Source organism: Panicum virgatum, chromosome 6K (genome assembly GCF_016808335.1).
Source record: "Panicum virgatum strain AP13 chromosome 6K, P.virgatum_v5, whole genome shotgun sequence".
NCBI lineage: Eukaryota > Viridiplantae > Streptophyta > Magnoliopsida > Poales > Poaceae > Panicum > Panicum virgatum.
The window spans coordinates 44,760,779-44,778,122 of record NC_053141.1 but is presented as its reverse complement, the minus strand read 5'-3'; the positions used below and the strand labels follow the sequence as shown (position 1 = coordinate 44,778,122).

The 17,344-nt window shown below is 43.2% G+C and overlaps 1 protein-coding gene and 1 long non-coding RNA gene across 4 annotated transcripts; both read right to left on the bottom strand.

Moving 5' to 3' along the window:
• Positions 1-90: 90 nt before the first annotated feature.
• LOC120712933 (70 kDa peptidyl-prolyl isomerase) lies at positions 91-4,016 on the bottom strand. 3 transcript variants are annotated; one of them, XM_039998866.1, is made up of 13 exons: positions 3,664-4,016; positions 3,094-3,180; positions 2,376-2,636; positions 2,221-2,295; positions 2,051-2,131; positions 1,758-1,952; positions 1,573-1,659; positions 1,296-1,471; positions 1,109-1,231; positions 848-994; positions 636-763; positions 414-531; positions 91-329 (listed from the first exon to the last, which is right to left on the bottom strand). In XM_039998866.1, exons 1-12 carry the CDS (start codon positions 3,860-3,862, stop codon positions 429-431), a joined length of 1,662 nt encoding a protein of 553 aa, XP_039854800.1. In that variant the 5' UTR covers positions 3,863-4,016; the 3' UTR covers positions 91-329; positions 414-428. The 3 variants fall into 3 exon arrangements, with proteins under 3 accessions (XP_039854800.1, XP_039854799.1, XP_039854801.1); XM_039998865.1 differs by having other exon boundaries at positions 91-326; XM_039998867.1 differs by having other exon boundaries at positions 111-344.
• A 2,020-nt stretch (positions 4,017-6,036) lies between these two features.
• Positions 6,037-7,754, bottom strand: LOC120712931. Its single transcript, XR_005691090.1, has 3 exons — positions 7,318-7,754; positions 6,950-7,155; positions 6,037-6,234 (listed from the first exon to the last, which is right to left on the bottom strand). It is a non-coding gene; the product is annotated as an uncharacterized LOC120712931 (long non-coding RNA).
• Between the last annotated feature and the right edge of the window lie 9,590 nt (positions 7,755-17,344).

Below are 17,344 nucleotides of genomic sequence, written 5' to 3'. Positions count from 1 at the left end.
ATTTTAATTTTGCGGAGTTTTGTATGTATTTATATCTTTATTCAGTCGGTTTGGAGCATCTTCCCAGGAGAAACGCATTGGCGCAAGAGATCAGATTAAGGAGTATCAAATTCTTCAGATCCCAACAAGAATCAGTAAACAGATTCATAGCCAATAATGGTCCTCGAAGTAAATGTTCCTCATCTCTGTTCTAACAGATGCAATCATCCGTGCGCTCTAGTAGATTACACAGTAGGCCAGAAAGCGAAATGTTAAACTAGGGGCGAAGTCCTTGGGCATCAGGATTTGATCCTCTGCTTCATTACATTCCCCCACGCAAAAGCATTCTGCTATTAACGACAAACCAGTCGGTTAGACACAATCTATCAGATGCAAATCGGAAGCAGAATGTAGTGGTGGTGATTGATACTCACACTGTCTTCAGCCAGTTACTTTGTCATCTTAGCGAACATGTTGCTGTAGAATTTGGCATCCTTCTTGTTGTACTCCTTGATCTTCTCCTTCAGGGTCTTGTATTCCAACTTTACATCCCTGAGATCAGCAGCAACAATGCCATCAGATTTAGTTGTTCCATCAAATTGAACACTCCACAGGATCAATTTCCCTGAGATACTAAATGTTTTAAAAAACCATACCTGTTGTCAGGATCAATTTCCAACGCCTTCTTGATATCGGCCTCGGCTAGTTCTAGGTCAGCAAGTTGGATGTAGGCTTGTACCCTCCTGTACAGAGCCTTGACATTTTGGCTGTCTAGCTCCAACACCTAGAAAGAAATTGCATGATCAGCTTGGTTGACTGCAAGATATACTATCACTAATCGGCAAATGCTGGCCGAGATGATATGTACCTTGGTGCAAAGCTTCTCAGCTTGCTTGTAGTCCTTCAGCTTCAGTTTGCACGCAGCATTGTTCAAGTTGCAGCTGATCTTCAGTTGCTTGGATTGCTTCTTCTCCTCTTCACTGAATGAACTGTCATACTCGATGTACTTTGCAGCCTGACAATAGCACAAATGCCTCAGTCAGTCAATCAGGCAAAGCAAACCATAGAGATCTCACAAGTTGCAACTTTATGGTATTTTCAGTATGAAACAGAATGCAAAATTATGCACCTTCTCATAACGCTTTGAAGCTCTAGCAAATTTGCCCAACTTGAACAGTGCATTCCCTTCTTCTTTCTTCTTGCCAGCAGCCTCAATCTTCTCTTCGTTGTTCAAGTCCCATGACTCCTTATCCTGGGTAACAAGATGAAGTCACTAAATTTTGCAAACATATAATTAATTCCAATCATGTGCGTACCTTCACAAATGAAACAAGCTCGACTTCATAGATCACTGTGCTGTTAGGCGGAACTACAGCAATGTCCTGTTTTGACTCAGTTGAACCAAATGCATATGCAGGTGGAATTGTCACAAGAGCAACCTCGCCCTTCTTCATGTTCAGTACAGCACGGTCAAGACCATCAATAACTTCCTCTGAAAGTAGATTACAAACAAAAAAAAGTTATTATAATCAAAACACTGGGTTGATATGACTGCCTGATTTATTTTAACTGAAAGGTGGAGGCAAGTCTAACCTTCATCCGTCTTGAATTCAAAGGGCTCTTCATCATGCCCCTTCTTTGTAAACACTGTGCCGTCCTGAAGCTTTCCCGTAATTTTGACTGTCCAACAATAAACGGAATTAGGAAGCGCAAGACAAACTAATCAATTGAACAGAGTTGCAAAACACAGCTACTAGCATGATCAAACTCGAGCATACCTTTAACAACTGCCCCCTCATTGGGACGCTCATAGCCTTCTCCTTCCTTGAGAACTTTCTTAAGGATTTTCTTATCATCCCCAATTTCCGTGACAGTCTTCCATGAAACCAATTCAAGGTCAATGAGCAGAGTGGCATTTGGTGGCACAGCACCTTCCTCACCAGCTGCTGGTCTACCCTTCTCACCAAATCCATCTGCATTTGGCAAGTTAGAGGTTCAAACAATGTCATAATTTAGAGGAACTACTATGAAACTTGCCGAAAAGGGTTTGAACTCTGAAACAGGAACTCACATTGTGGTTTTACTGTAAGGAGCACCTTCTCTGCCTTTTTCATGGTTTTGACAGCTTTGGCCAGTGCAGGACAGAAGTAACCTGGCAATACACTTATTAGGAAACAATATATATACCTAAACAGCTTTCAACAGGCCATGTAAAGATAGGACTGAAGAAAAGAGGGCTACCTTCTTTAACAGTAAACTCAACTCCCTCAGACTTGGAAACAATAGTACCATCTTCCAGACGGGCCTCATATTTCACTACAGAAAGAAAGACTGTAAGCTACACGAACAAAAAATACAACTCCTTTGTGAAAAATGTCTCAGTAAGCAAAACTTACCAAGTACTTCATCAGGATCCTTTGGGTTCTCCCATTTCTCTCCCTCCTTAAGTATCTTCTTGAATATGCCGCCATCTTTGCAAATATCCTTGACACTGGTCCATGAAAGCAGCTCAACATCAAACTGCAAGGTTGCATTGGGTGGAATCTTTGGAGGCGAACCAGATTCTCCATAAGCCAATTCTGGAGGAATGGTAAAAATAGCATTTTCTCCTTTCTTCATGGTCTTGATGCCTTGGTCCCAGCCCTTTATTACTTGACCTGAATATAAGTTGACAAAATAGCCACTGAGCGTCTATTTCCCAACTTGACATGTTTGTTTACTCAACATTAGAATGTTTTTTTTCAAACTATCAAGGCAAAGCACTACTTGCATCTATGTGATAAGCAAAAACACACACAGCGAGAAGATGATCTGCTTAAGTGAGGAAAGTCAGTAATCAGGTACTCTGCCAGCATAAACACTAATATCATTGCCACACTAAGATTCATTTCCTAATTTTTGGCAATACATGGTATTGGAGGGTACAAAAATCAGGGAGCAAAACTACTACAGGGAAGAACTATATATTATTGATGTGACGAGAAAGATTTCTCTAATTGACAAAACATCAGTAGGCAAAACTGTTCTTACAGTTACATTGTTAATGGTAATTCCACAATCCACATCAAAATTTAAAACATGAGACACAGAAATCTTAAGCACAAAGAAATGTACCTTGTCCCAGCTTAAACTTGAAGGGATCTCCACGATCACGGCTTGAATCGAACTTTGTTCCATCAAGGAGTGTACCCGTGTAATGCACTGAAACATCAACAATAGCACATCAGCACAAGCACACCCAATATATTTCTCCAACAACAAGATGAGAAAACAATGCATAGATCACCCAAAATCACCAATTAACAATGCATTGCCCCCAACACCCTATCATGCACAGTCACATATGAAGCATACAAATCTATGGCTCAGAACACTAGCTATGTTCAGAGGAATAGCCCAAACAGAAAATGCTACAGCAAAACCCTGCTTCGCGTATAGCCTTATGTGCACTAGAAGCATAGAGTAGCCTAAAGTCCTGCAAACGATTCCAGCTTAACAGATGTCGGCATAGAAATTATGCGAGACGGACGAAACCCCACTCCCCCATTAATTCTGCGCCCCAATTGCCAAGCCAATTAGCCAATCCCCCACTCAGGTCATCCGATCAAACGAACAAAAGTCAAAGTACACTCCAGTACTCCACTGACTGGAGAGCAAGAGCTGAGCTGCGGCGAGCGCGGATACCTTCGACCTCGTCGCCGACCTCGGGCGTCTCCCAGCCCTCGCCCTCCTTGAGCAGCTTCTTCTTGAGCCCCTGTTTCCCGATCTCCTTCTCCTCGCCCACCTTCATGACCGGGCCCTCGTCGCCGCCGAAGTCGCCCATCCCGTCGTCGCCCATCATCTCGTCGGCGCCGGCCGGGGGCATCTCGAAGTCCTCGTCCATGGCGCGGATGGGTGGGAGCCGAGCCGAGATCCGCGCGCTGCTAGGGTTCCGAACTCGCTAGGGTTCGGGCGCTTTGGAAGGTTCGAGAGAGCGCACGAGGGAGGAAATGATGGGGATGCGCCAGGGTAGAGCTGGGGTTTAAATGGGACCGGGTGGGGTTCTAGAGTGTTCCGAGCGAGGATTAACAACTGGAAAAGCCAACGGCTCGGATGCTTCTAGGCCGTGTTTGGATGGGCTGAGAAATTTTCATGAAAATTTTCCGTCACTTTGACCACTAATTAGAGATATTAAATCAAGTCTAAGCTAAAAAGTCCTCCATAACTATGGTACTGTAGCATGTACTGTAGCTAATGATGCCTTTGACCGCATGATTAGAAAATGATTAGAGAAAGATTACTGTAACATTATTGTTGCAAATCATGAATTAATTAGACTCATTAGATTCGTCGCGCTAAACTGCATTCATCTATAAATTTTTTTTACAAATAGTCTTCATTTAGTGCCCCATGCATTGAAGTTCCCGGGTTGAAAAATTTCTCACCTACCAACACACGGTGCTAGGCGTGGGCTGGATCGGAGCTTGGCGTGCTGTTGGCGTCGAGGAACACGGGAATGGGATGAATTTCCACATTTGATAACGTGCTATGAATTTGATTTTTTTTTTAAAAGAACCATGTGCTTTGAAATTGAATCCGAAAAATGTCAAGTGTGTAGCTCTTGAACTTTCCCATGGTTGGTGGTTTTTACTTTGAAATTGATTCCTGATGAAGCATATTGTCTTTATTCCTTTTTTGGGTGCCAGATATATTTGGACAGCGGTACTAGTGAACACTAAACAAATGTCACAAGCTTATACAGTTGACATAGCCTTCCAAACGTGCTTGGTATGGTAATCAGAATGAATACCGGTATTAGATAGGACAATGCAACATGAACAATGAATTATAATATGCTTTAGTCATGCCTTACAAATATTTGCATATATCAGGATCAAGAAATCATTTTCTAGCTATGGGTATATTTGGAACCTGATGACTTCACATCTGAACATAGGAAAAAAAATAATTCTCACAAAAAATCTGGATAGCTAGCTTTCCATTCGAGAAGATTAACCGTCAAGGGGTGAAAGGTTAACGAGTAAAACTGCAATAAGCAGCTTGGCTTCAAAGAAAAAAAATAACCGCAACAAGCGGTTTTATAAAAAGATTAACCGCTGATATTTTTTTAAAAAATATCAATTGTCCTAAAATTTTTACCAACCGCAACAAGCAGCTTGGCTTCAAAGAAAAAAAACCGTAATAAGCAGCTCTCTTTATTTCATATCATTTCTTCTTTTTGCGATGAAGCTTTTTTTTTTCATGAACGCCGTCCATGTTCCAAGCCACCTCACAGGAGGCAGGTAATCCACCAGTTTTTCTTTTCCATCGTATGCCCATCTCTCTGATCAAAAGAAAAACAATGGTTTTTTCAAGCTTCTTGTGGACACTTGAAAGGTTGAAAGCCATATTGGACGGACACAGTACGACACGAAGAAATCTACATGGAAATCGAGCAGCAATGCTACGTGTCCTGCACAAGAAAATCACAAATTCCCATTCCGGGACCCCGAGTCCCCAACGGCCCAACCCACCGTGCCGTGACGCCGAGTCGCTGACGAGTGTGACGAAGCGATTCGCCCCTCCCATCCGCTCCCGCCTCCCGCCGATTCGATCCCCACTAGAAACACTGACGCGGCCTTGCCGCGTCCTCTTGGAGTGGGCCAGTCTATTGAATATTGATATCACTGTCTGAATTAATGAAAAGAGTAATAGTAGATAGAAGATGCCAATAAAAATAGCAATTCAGAATAATGATGAAAAGAGCAATAATGATAGGGAAGAAATAATTTTTACAATTAAAATAAAATGAGGTAGGACAGTAAGAGTAGAAGCATTGCTAAGTTGGCAGCTGTGATCTCAAAATCCCGGTCTAGGGAGCCGAGGCAGAGCAGCAGCTACCTAGCCTCCCCTTAGGCTTATGCTGTATCTCTTAAGCTGGCTTTGCAGGCAGTAATTTCTTGTAGAATGAGAGAATTAGATGCTAATATGGGGGCACTTTGTCAGCAGAGAAATTTCACATTTTCTTACTTGGTTTCCTTTATATATTCCTCTATGATATGCCATGCAAACAAAAGATGATACGCATAAATCTTTCTCGAATAATTGAATAAAAGTTGCATGGCATTTCTGTATGAATGTAACAACATTATTCGTGTCTCATAAACTGCATATACAAAGGTAATCAGGTACATCCTTCTTCCTGAGGAACTTAATCCAAAGAGCTTGCTTCTCTGAAGATACTAAGAAACTCTATCCTTTGGAATTACCCAACCCCTACAAAAGGAAAGAAAATGCACTCTGAATGAGTTCAAACATGTAGCCGTAAGGGTCTTGTGCAAAGGAAATAGCATTAAAATTCTTCCTTGGCAGCGCCAGACTTTGTATAACATAGTTAATTGATATAATTCATTGGACGATGCAGATCTCAATTTTTTTGCGATATAGTGAATGTGTAACTTTGTTCAAACCACAAGAGTTAAATTTCAACTTACACATGGTCCTTATAACTATAAAGGCTTGGGGGTTTCTCTTGTGGTAACCATACCTTTGATGATTAGCACTGATGTGTTGATCTTCTTTAATCTTTAATAAATTATCTTAAGAATAGTGTAGGATATGACCAGAGATGGTGTAGTATACTTTTTGTCTAGTTTCATCTACAGGCCAATGATATTGTTTCTGTTCTACAGTTCTATGTATAGTGAATGTTCGAAATAATATTGTTTCAAATTTGGCAGGAAGTTGCTGCTGTGTCTTTATGCTTTTATTCAGATAACATATCTTCTGAAGCAACATATAATGATAGATGGACAGCTTCGTTCAGTACTATTGGCATAGATAAAATTCCAGTATCCAGCAATAGGTTGGTTATTAAAGACGATTTGCACCAGAGAATATACTTATTAAGATAAGAATTAGTAGAAGAATAATCTCACAAATATAACTTGCTAAAATTCACCGAGCATGTTGAGGATGTCCAGAGACATACCTTTGTTGTTGTAAGCGTCGTCCAGCATGATTGCATGAAGCTCTGTAGAGGTGTAGTCGGTCTGCTAGAGACCTCAAATGCGAGCAGCTTCGCATCGCAGATTTGTAGTTCATGCAGACTTTAGTTCATGCATATAATAATTATCGTATATTTTGGGCCTAGAAAATAAGGGTTGTACCACTTGGCTTTATTCAGCAGGATGATCCCTTCATTGAAAAGATTAGATTATGAGGTATGCAAAATTAGCCTTGAAGTGATAATAACATACACATATACTGCTGAGAAGGTTGATGTTATCTTTTGTATAATTGAACATCATTCAATGTATATTTATTTTTATCTAATAAAAAAATGTAGATGTATCATACCTGGAGTACATCTAAAAATAGCTTTTGGAATCTCACCATACCGAACTTAAACAAATTAGTCCAGATTGAGCGAACATTTCATTTCGGAACAACTAATAATTCAAAGAATATTGAATGATCTTAGTATCACTGTGGTCAAGTCCACTAATATCTCCTGCTTATGGTGGCAACCTAAGCATTGAAAAACAAACACAAAGGGTCAAGTGAGGAAAGGGTCAAAGCAGCTAGATAATTGAATTACTGAATATGTGTATTAACTCAATTCTATTTGATAATGACCCATTCTATTTGATAATGGTAATCAGCTGCTAACAAAAAATGAAAAAAATATATAACTGCAAAAACCCAACAATAATTCAAAGAGCTATCTCAATTTGACACAAGCAATTCTTTAGAAACTTTGACAGTAGCTACGGTTCACAAAATCAATGCACTATGAGCTTCTGGATCGGCGGGGTAGAAGTGGCCGAACACCACTTCCGGCTCACCTGCAATTAGGTTTAGAAGCAACCTGAGTACAAAAGTACTCGCAAGACTTACACGATTAAATAAACAAGGATCATGCAAAGACTCAAGTAAAAGCATTAAGGTTAAGTCATTATTGCATAAGTATGAGCTGTCCAGACTATTACCTAGCAAACTTAATTAATTTTGCCCAACCCCCAGAATATTTTAGTTGATTAAGAGAGTAACATAATAAACATAACGTCATTACTATGACATGAATCCAAAGCCAACAACACCGAAACTCTCTATGAAGAATTCGACGAACCAAGAGCTTGCTCATATCCGAGAGTGCGGAAATTTGAATTGATTAATACCTTGCAAGGGTGTATTACTTTACCCACACGACGCGAGGACCATGCGACTCACCCAACCGATCACGTCGGGCAAGGGGGTACTCACGTCAACCGTTCCCAACTAGGCTCAACCGTTGAGGGTACGCCCAGCTTGCGCGTGGAGACTTAGTTCCACCGGAGACATCTCTAAATTTTCCTACACATAGTTCCACCCGGGGACACACTAAGCCTCCCTGCATAGCCCTTGGCCACGTATCTGGGACCGGCCCCAATGATCAAGTCAAAGAAGATAATTGGCTCATCCGTACCATTATTTTGGATATGTGGTAGCACGGAAAGGTGCTCAAGGCCGATGACATCCACTCGGTCTTTAATCGATCCAAGCGGAGTATGCCCATGTGACTTCATTCTCTAGGCCCTACCATTCCGCTCGAATCTCGGTACTACCACTTCACTAACAACCAAACCAAACCAGTGCGATCAAGGGTAGCCGATAAATGTGACACTCCAGCTGTTCTTTCTAGTAAGCAAGATGAGTATTCGAAGCAGAGCTAAGCATCTAGTCAGGTTAAGTAATTAACTAACTAACTAGTGACAAGGACATGGATAAACCATCAAGGAAGGACAATGCATTAAAGTGGGTACAAGAATGCAATACGTACATAATTTATATACCCAACATTACCCAATGAGATAACTAAACTAATCAAATTAAATAGGTGCAAGGAGTTATGCTTAGCTGTTTGCCTTGATTAGCTTCGGGCTCGACCGCGAACTGGACTCCAGGCTCGGGCTCGACGGACTCGGTGGGCTCCCCGGGTTCGTTCACCGACGATTCGGTCACTATAATGCATGAGTGCGATGCTAAACTTATGCATAAAATAAAATGCATGAGATGTTATGCGCGAAAAGATATACATGAAATAGCATTTTGGATATGCAACCCTGACAAAACCGGAGGTTCCGGCCTGACAAAACCGGAAGTTCCGGTTGTAAAACCGAATGTTCCGGTTTGACAAAACCAGAGGTTCCGGTTTCTAAAACCGGCAGTTCCGAGTTCAGCCGGATTTTGCCAAGGCGTGCGCAGCGCGGCGTGGACACGGCCACGGCGCGCGTGCGCGCACGGCGACGGTGGCGCGAGGCGGCACGACGAGGCAGGGCTGGAGAGGGGCAGGGGGCGCGCGCACGGCGTGTCCCAGGCGGCGGCGAGTCTCACCGGCGGCAGCACGAGCGGAGAGGAGCAACGGTGGGGCGGCGCGACGACGAACGGCGGCGGCGGGCGGAGGCGCTTGCTGGCGGGCCTGCACGGCCAGAGAGAGGGCCGGATGAGGAGGGGAACGGGTCGAGGAGAGGGAAGAGATGCTCCCCAAGCGAGGAATCGATCCGCGGCTCACCGGAGAAGGCGAATCGCGGCCGGTAGCGAAACTCCAAGCGGCGGCAATGGAGGGCTAGGGTTTGGGGGAGAAGAAGGAGGCCGCGGACGATAATTGCGGGGCTGGGTCGTGGAGGATAAGGGCGAGCGGCAGGACGCGTGCGGCACGAGGATCAGCGGCGGCGGCGGCGACGTGCGCCGCGCCGCGATTCGTGTTCTTCCCATAGGAGCAGAGTTAAAACCGGAAGTTCCGGTTTTTGAACCCGGAGCTTCCGGAATTTACTCGGGATGTTACAATCTACCCCCTTAAAGAAATCTCGTCTCGAGATCTAGATAGATAGAGATGAAAGGGTAAAACTCCAAGCTAGACGAGATAAAGATCTAGGAGATGATTTACTAAGGCATGTATGTGGTAGAGATAGAACTTACTCATTAGAGAAGAATTCAGGGTATTCTTGACGTATCTGATCTTCACGCTCCCACGTGGCTTCATTTTCGGAATGATTGCTCCATTGAACCTTTATAAACTTCACCATGTTACGCTTCACTTTTCTTTCATCTCGGTCAAGAATGGCAACTGGGTGTTCTTCGTAGGTAAGACCCGGTTGAAGGTCAAGTGACTCAAGGTCGATGGCGTCAGTTGGAACACGATGACACTGCTTCAATTGAGAGATATGAAAGACATTGTGTACTGCGGAGAGTGATTGAGGAAGTTCCAGTTGATAGGCCATTGCTCCCACTTTCTTGATGATCCGAAAAGGTCCCACATAGCGTGGCGCTAGCTTTCCTCTTACTTGAAAACGGCGAGTGCCCTTAAATGGAGAAATCATGAGATAGACATAATCACCAATCTTGAGAAGTAGTTCTCTGCGACGACGATCAGCATAAATCTTTTGACGAGATTGAGCAATGCGAAGATTCTCACGGATAATTCTGACTTGTTCTTCGGCATCTTTTACCAAGTCAGGGCCAAAGAACGGTCTTTCTCCAGATTCGGACCAATTGATAGGAGTCCTGCACCGTCTTCCATAAAAGGCTTCAAAAGGAGACATTTTGATACTTGCTTGATAACTATTGTTGTAGGAGAATTCTGCGAATGGCAAGCAAGTAACCCATTTCTTCTCATATATAAGAGCACAAGCTCGTAGCATGTCTTCTAAGATTTGATTGACCCTCTCAGCTTGACCGTCGGTTTGAGGATGATAAGCAGTACTATAAGTGAGATCGGTTCCCATAGCTTCATGCAGACTTCTCCAAAAGTGAGCAACGAATTGAGGACCGCGATCAGAGATAATTTTCTTAGGAACACCATGAAGACAGACAATGCGAGTGAGATACAACTCCGCATATTGCTTGCCATGATAAGTAGTCTTAACCAGAAGGAAATGAGCTGATTTTGTCAAATGATCCACAATTACCCATATAGAATCATATCCTTGAGAAGACCTAGGTAATCCGGTGATAAAATCCATTCCAATTTCTTCCCACTTCCATGATGGAATAGGTAAAGGCTGAAGGGTACCGGCAGGTTTGAGATGCTCAGCTTTAACCCTTTGACAAATATCACACTCAGAGACGTACCGAGCAATTTCTCGCTTCATGCGAGTCCACCAAAACTGTTGCTTGAGATCTTGATACATTTTAGTACTACCCGGATGAATGGAGAATTGAGAACTATGGGCTTCATCCAGGATAATTCGCCTGAGGTTATGATCCTTAGGCACCACAATACGCTTCCCAAAGAATAGAACTCCTTCATTATCCGTAGAGAAGCATCGAGCTTTGCCCTCCTTCATTAATTCCCGAATTCGGGCCATACCCTTATTCTTCTTTTAGACTTTCTTAATTTGATCATAAAGGTCAAATTTGACCGTGAGAGTAGCAAGATAGCCTTCTTTGACTATGGAAATTCCAAGTTTCCGGAGATCGTCACAAAAAGTATGCACAGGAGGAGCTATGGCCAAGCAGTTGCATTGAGCCTTACGGCTTAGCGCATATAGAATCATATCCTTGAGAAGACCTAGGTAATCCGGTGATAAAATCCATTCCAATTTCTTCCCACTTCCATGATGGAATAGGTAAAGGCTGAAGGGTACCGGCAGGTTTGAGATGCTCAGCTTTAACCCTTTGACAAATATCACACTCAGAGACGTACCGAGCAATTTCTCGCTTCATGCGAGTCCACCAAAACTGTTGCTTGAGATCTTGATACATTTTAGTACTACCCGGATGAATGGAGAATTGAGAACTATGGGCTTCATCCAGGATAATTCGCCTGAGGTTATGATCCTTAGGCACCACAATACGCTTCCCAAAGAATAGAACTCCTTCATTATCCGTAGAGAAGCATCGAGCTTTGCCCTCCTTCATTAATTCCCGAATTCGGGCCATACCCTTATTCTTCTTTTAGACTTTCTTAATTTGTTCATAAAGGTCAAATTTGACCGTGAGAGTAGCAAGATAGCCTTCTTTGACTATGGAAATTCCAAGTTTCCGGAGATCGTCACAAAAAGTATGCACAGGAGGAGCTATGGCCAAGCAGTTGCATTGAGCCTTACGGCTTAGCGCATCGGCGACGACATTCGCCTTATCGGTATGATAGTGCACTTCAATGTCATAATCCTTGATCAGTTCAAGCCATCGACGTTGCCTCATATTAAGATCAGATTGAGTGAAAATGTACTTAAGGCTCTTGTGATTGGTGTAGATATTGCAATGATTGCCAAGCAGATAGTGACGCCATATCTTTAGAGCATGGACAACAACTGCAAGCTCTAAATCATGGGTAGGATAATTTTCTTCATGTCGCTTGAGTTGACGAGAAGCATAGGCCACTACTCGGCCTTCTTGCATAAGAACACAGCCAAGACCGATGTGAGAAGCATCGCAATAAACATCAAAACTCTTGGAAATATTTGGCTGAGCAAGAACAGGAGCGGTAGTAAGACGATCCTTAAGAGTTTGGAAAGATTCTTCACAAGCTTGAGTCCACTCAAACTTAACTCCATTTTTCAATAACTCAGTCATTGGCTTCGCAATTTTTGAAAAGCTCTCAATGAACCGGCGGTAATATTGTAACACCCGGTTTATAAAAGAACATAAACCGAGCAATCATATACGTGCCAGGATCAAGTCACACGTATATACAACAGAATGAACAGTATATCATAGCACATATCACGTAAAAAGATATAATAAAGCGAATACGAATGTTATTTATTACAATAATGACAAAAATGTCTGATACAGCGGAAGCGAAGTACAAAATACGATAAAAGCTCTCCGAAAGCTGAAGCAGGGCGCCACAGGGACGTCGACTGGGAGACGAACACCTAGAAGTCCTCGTGGTCCTGGTAGCGCAGTACGAGAAAGGCAAGTATAACATGAACAACCTATCATCTTTAATTACAATTTCATACTGCATTTTAATACTGTATGCCTATAAGGACTTCCTAGCCACTTTATATTCTTTATATATACCTTTGGGTTGCATTTTGGTTAGTTGTGCTAGGTTGCTGCGCCATAACATACTCTGGTCCTTTTTAATTAATTTGATTAATGGTTTACTTGAACTTAATTCTGAGAGTGGCCCTCTGTGCTTCGTGCTTGAGTGGCTCACGTCTCGTTAAAAGATGTTTTTGTAGAAACATGGTTTAGGGGGCCAGCACGGTGCTTAGTGCTTGGTTGGCAACTCTCCATAAGGACCGGTTCATAGAGCGACAACCTGGGACAACAGCGCTACCACAAGGCTAGAATGGGATAGACTTGGCGTAATAATTAGATCTTTTTGGTTTGGAGTAACTTACCTGCGGGGCAGGGGCGGTAAGCTTCTATGGCCCTCGTGCTGAGTGGCCTCGTCTGTGCTTCGTGTCTTGACGCCCACTAGACCTGCTCCATAGTCGCTGATCCACCCTCGCGGTTACTCCCTACCAACGAGTTTCTTTGTAAAGGCCTCGTAGTGAGTCGCTAGTCATCTCACCTAAGGAAGTGTGATGAACAACTGGCGTAGCTCACGACTTGTGGGTAAAGATGTGCAACCTCTGCAGAGTGTAAAACTGGTATACTAGCCGTGCTCACGGTTATGAGCGGCCCAGATCCTCCTTTTGATTAGTGAAGTTATCTCCTTCCGACGAGGGAGGTGCTTCTCGGGGTTACCTTGGTGGCTTGGTTTTGGTTTGGTTTTTCAGTAGATACATGATTAAACTTGATTAATTACTATGTAACTGGGTTAATGGTAATTCATCAACTTGTAGTAAATAGTTTTAATAAAATTTTGCCAACACTTAAAAGCTAATGCAGTTGAGTCAGCCAGCCTAGAGCCTCATAGTTTGTGTTATACTTGTTGAGTACAAGTTGTGTACTCACTCTTGCCTCTTCTCTACTTTTTCCTCTTGGCTACGCTACTGCTGCTCAGTTCCTGCCGACACGAGGGAGTTCGTCCAGCGCTACCAGGACCACGAGGACTTCTAGGTGTTCGTCTCCCAGTCGACGTCCCTGTGGCGCCCTGCTTCAGCTTTCGGAGAGCTTTTATCGTATTTTGTAATTCGCTTCCGCTGTATCAGACATTTTTGTCATTATTGTAATAAATAACATTCGTATTCGCTTTATTATATCTTTTTACGTGATATGTGCTATGATATACTGTTCATTCTGTTGTATATATGTGTGACTTGATCCTGGCACGTATATGATTGCTCGGTTTATGTTCTTTTATAAACCGGGTGTTACAAATATCCCGCAAGTTCAAGAAAACTCCGAATCTCAAAGATATTCTGAGGTTGCTTCCAATTAAGAACATCTTGCACCTTGCTAGGATCCACAACAATACCATCCTTAGAAAGAATATGACCAAGAAAGGAAATTTTTTCAAGCCAAAATTCACATTTGCTGAACTTGGCATAAAGACAATACTCTCTAAGCTTTTGGAGGACGATATGAATATGACGAGCATGATCTGTGGGTCTTGGAATAAATAAGAATGCCATCAATGAAGATGATCACAAAGACATCAAGTTCTTCCATGAAGATGCTATTCATCAGATACATGAAATAAGCCGGAGCATTGGTGAGGCCGAAGGACATGACCGTGAATTCATAGAGGCCATATCTAGTACAAAAAACCGTTTTTGGAATGTCCTCCATTCGAATCTTGATTTGATGATAACCTAGCCTTAAATCAATCTTAGAAAAATAACGAGCTCCTGAAAGTTGATCAAACAAGATGTCAATTCGAGGAAGAGGATATTTGTTCTTGATGGTGACCTCATTCAATGGACGATAATCAACGCACATTCGCAGACTACCATCTTTCTTTTTCACAAAGAGGGCCGGGCATCCCCAAGGAGAGGAGCTCGGACGAATAAAACCCTTGTCCAATAAAGTCTTGAGTTGTTTCTTCAATTCCTTCAACTCATTGGGAGGCATTCAGTAAGGCTGTTTAGAGATAGGAGCAGTCCCGGGCATGAGCTCTATGACGAACTCCACCTCACGATCAGGAGGCATACCCGGTAATTCTTCCGGAAAGACATCTGGATACTCACACACCACAGGAATATCCTCCAACACAGTGACTTTGGTACTCGACAAAGCATATAAGCCAGATTCCATCTTGTCAAGAGAGAGTTAAACTCTATTCCCGGAGGAATGCAAAAGGTCGATGGTACAGGGCCCACATTTAATAACTCCATCATGCTTACCCAACCAATTCATTCCAAGAATCACATCTAAACCCATCTGAACTAGGACGAGAAGATTAGCTTGAAAAGTAGCTCCCTCAATGAGAATTGGAACCCGATCCACAAAGTTTCTAGAAATGATCTCTCCATCCGATGATTCTATATGGTACGACACTTGTAGGTTTTGCATCTCAAGCTTACTATGCAGCATAAATTTCTTACTGATGAATGAAAAAGTTGCTCCAGAATCAAAAAGAACCATCGCAGGGTGAGAATTGATTAGGAGCGTACCCATGAGAACTTCGGCATTCTCCGGAATTTCTTCGGCGGTGGTGTAGTTGAGGCGGCCACGCTTAGGAGCTTGTTGTGGCTTGGCTTCTTGGCGCTGTGCTTGAGGCAGAGGGTTATTGGGCCTGGGTGCATTGAAGGCACCACCACGCCTCGGAGAGGGGCAATCCCTGGAGAAACGGCCTGTGCCACCACAATTGTAATACGGGCCCTTTGCGGCAACACTTGGGTTGCTCCAATAGGCATTGACTGGCCTAGGAGCTTGTCCTTGAGGAGGTTAAGGATTATGCTCAATCCACATAGGACGGGGAGGTTGAGCTCCCGGCGCCCGAGGTGGAAGAGGAGAAGGCCCCAGACGTGGACGTGAGGAGCTACCGCCCGCAGAGGTAGGAGCGGGACGCTTGTTCTTGGTCTCAAGATTCTTCATCTTATACTCAGCTCTGATGGCGCTATTCACCAAGTCATTGAAGTATTCAAACTTGGTAGTGGAGAGCTTGTCTTGCAATTCTTCAGAAAGCCCATCATACAGGCGTTCTTACTTTTTAGCATCGGTGGCCACTTCTTCAGATGCATATTGGGAAAGAGTGTTTAAGGCATTGACATAGGCCATCACATCACGACTTTTTTGGGTGAGATTCAGAAATTCCTTCTTCTTGATGTCCATGACACCCTTGGGAATATGGAAAGAGCGAAAAGCTGTGCGGAACTCCTCCCAAGTGAAGCGGTGATTGGCAGGGTGAGATGCCTTGAAGTTCCGCCACCAAGCCCCAGGGGCGTCATGCAGTTGATGAGCAGCAAATAAAACCTTTTCATATGGCTCACACTCAATAAGACCAAGCTTCTCTTCAATGATATTGAGCCAGAAATCCGCATCAAGAGGATCTTTGGAGCCACAAAAGATGGGAGGATTGGTACGGAAGAAATCCCCGAACCTGTTCACTTGAAGCTCAGCTCTTGGGCCATGATTGTCGGCATTGTCCATTTGATTGACTATGGCCGCCATAAGTTCAGTTTGCCGGGCCAGGACGTCCGTGAGGTTTGGGTGAATGGGAGGATTTGGAAGGGAAACCTCGTTGTTGCGGTTGTTATTGCCACTCGAACCATTAGCACCATCCCTCTCGGTTCCCGAACGCAACACCATCCTGTTAATAAACAAAACGGTTAGCGGTCAGGAATGAAAGATAGAGAATGATAATCAAAGGCAGGGTGGAAAGACAATGTGTAGATAAAAATCTAACACATAACCAATACTAGGATAACATATCTAAGAAAAATGGTAGATTTGGCACACTAAGATTAACAAGAACTGACTAAGCAAGATTTTGATAGTAGCACACTAGATTAACTGAGTATAGATTTGGAGACCAGAAAAGAGAGTATGCATGCATGCGAGATATGAATGCAACATGACGTCTCCTCACATCGTGAGCACGCCTTAACGTTCTAGCGCTCACTTACGACCCGAAGCAACTGCATTGCCCAGCAGCGCTACAACCCTCCTACTAGCGCTCAGGACAATGGGTGATTTCCACCTTCTCAACTCCGGTAAAAAGCTCAAAAGGTTTCCAACAGGTAAGAGTTTTCCTACGCTCCCGCTACTCATGAAGAGAGGAGGGGTTAAGCATATCTTAATTAAGCAAGTGAAGCAATAAGAGAGAATTAGCTCTAAGACAAAAGAAGAAAGGTAGCATCTTACCTTAAGTTCAACTTTTTAACAAAAATAAATCTTAGTGTAAGTGATCAAATTTTATTTTACTCTCAACCCGCTAAGCCAATTTTAGGTTCACTTTATGGAAACCTCAGCTCTGATACCCGCTGTGAGAACCGCCCAATTTAATACTATTTTAAGCGAACCGCAAGTCATTATCTTTCAGATGAGAGTTAACACGTGC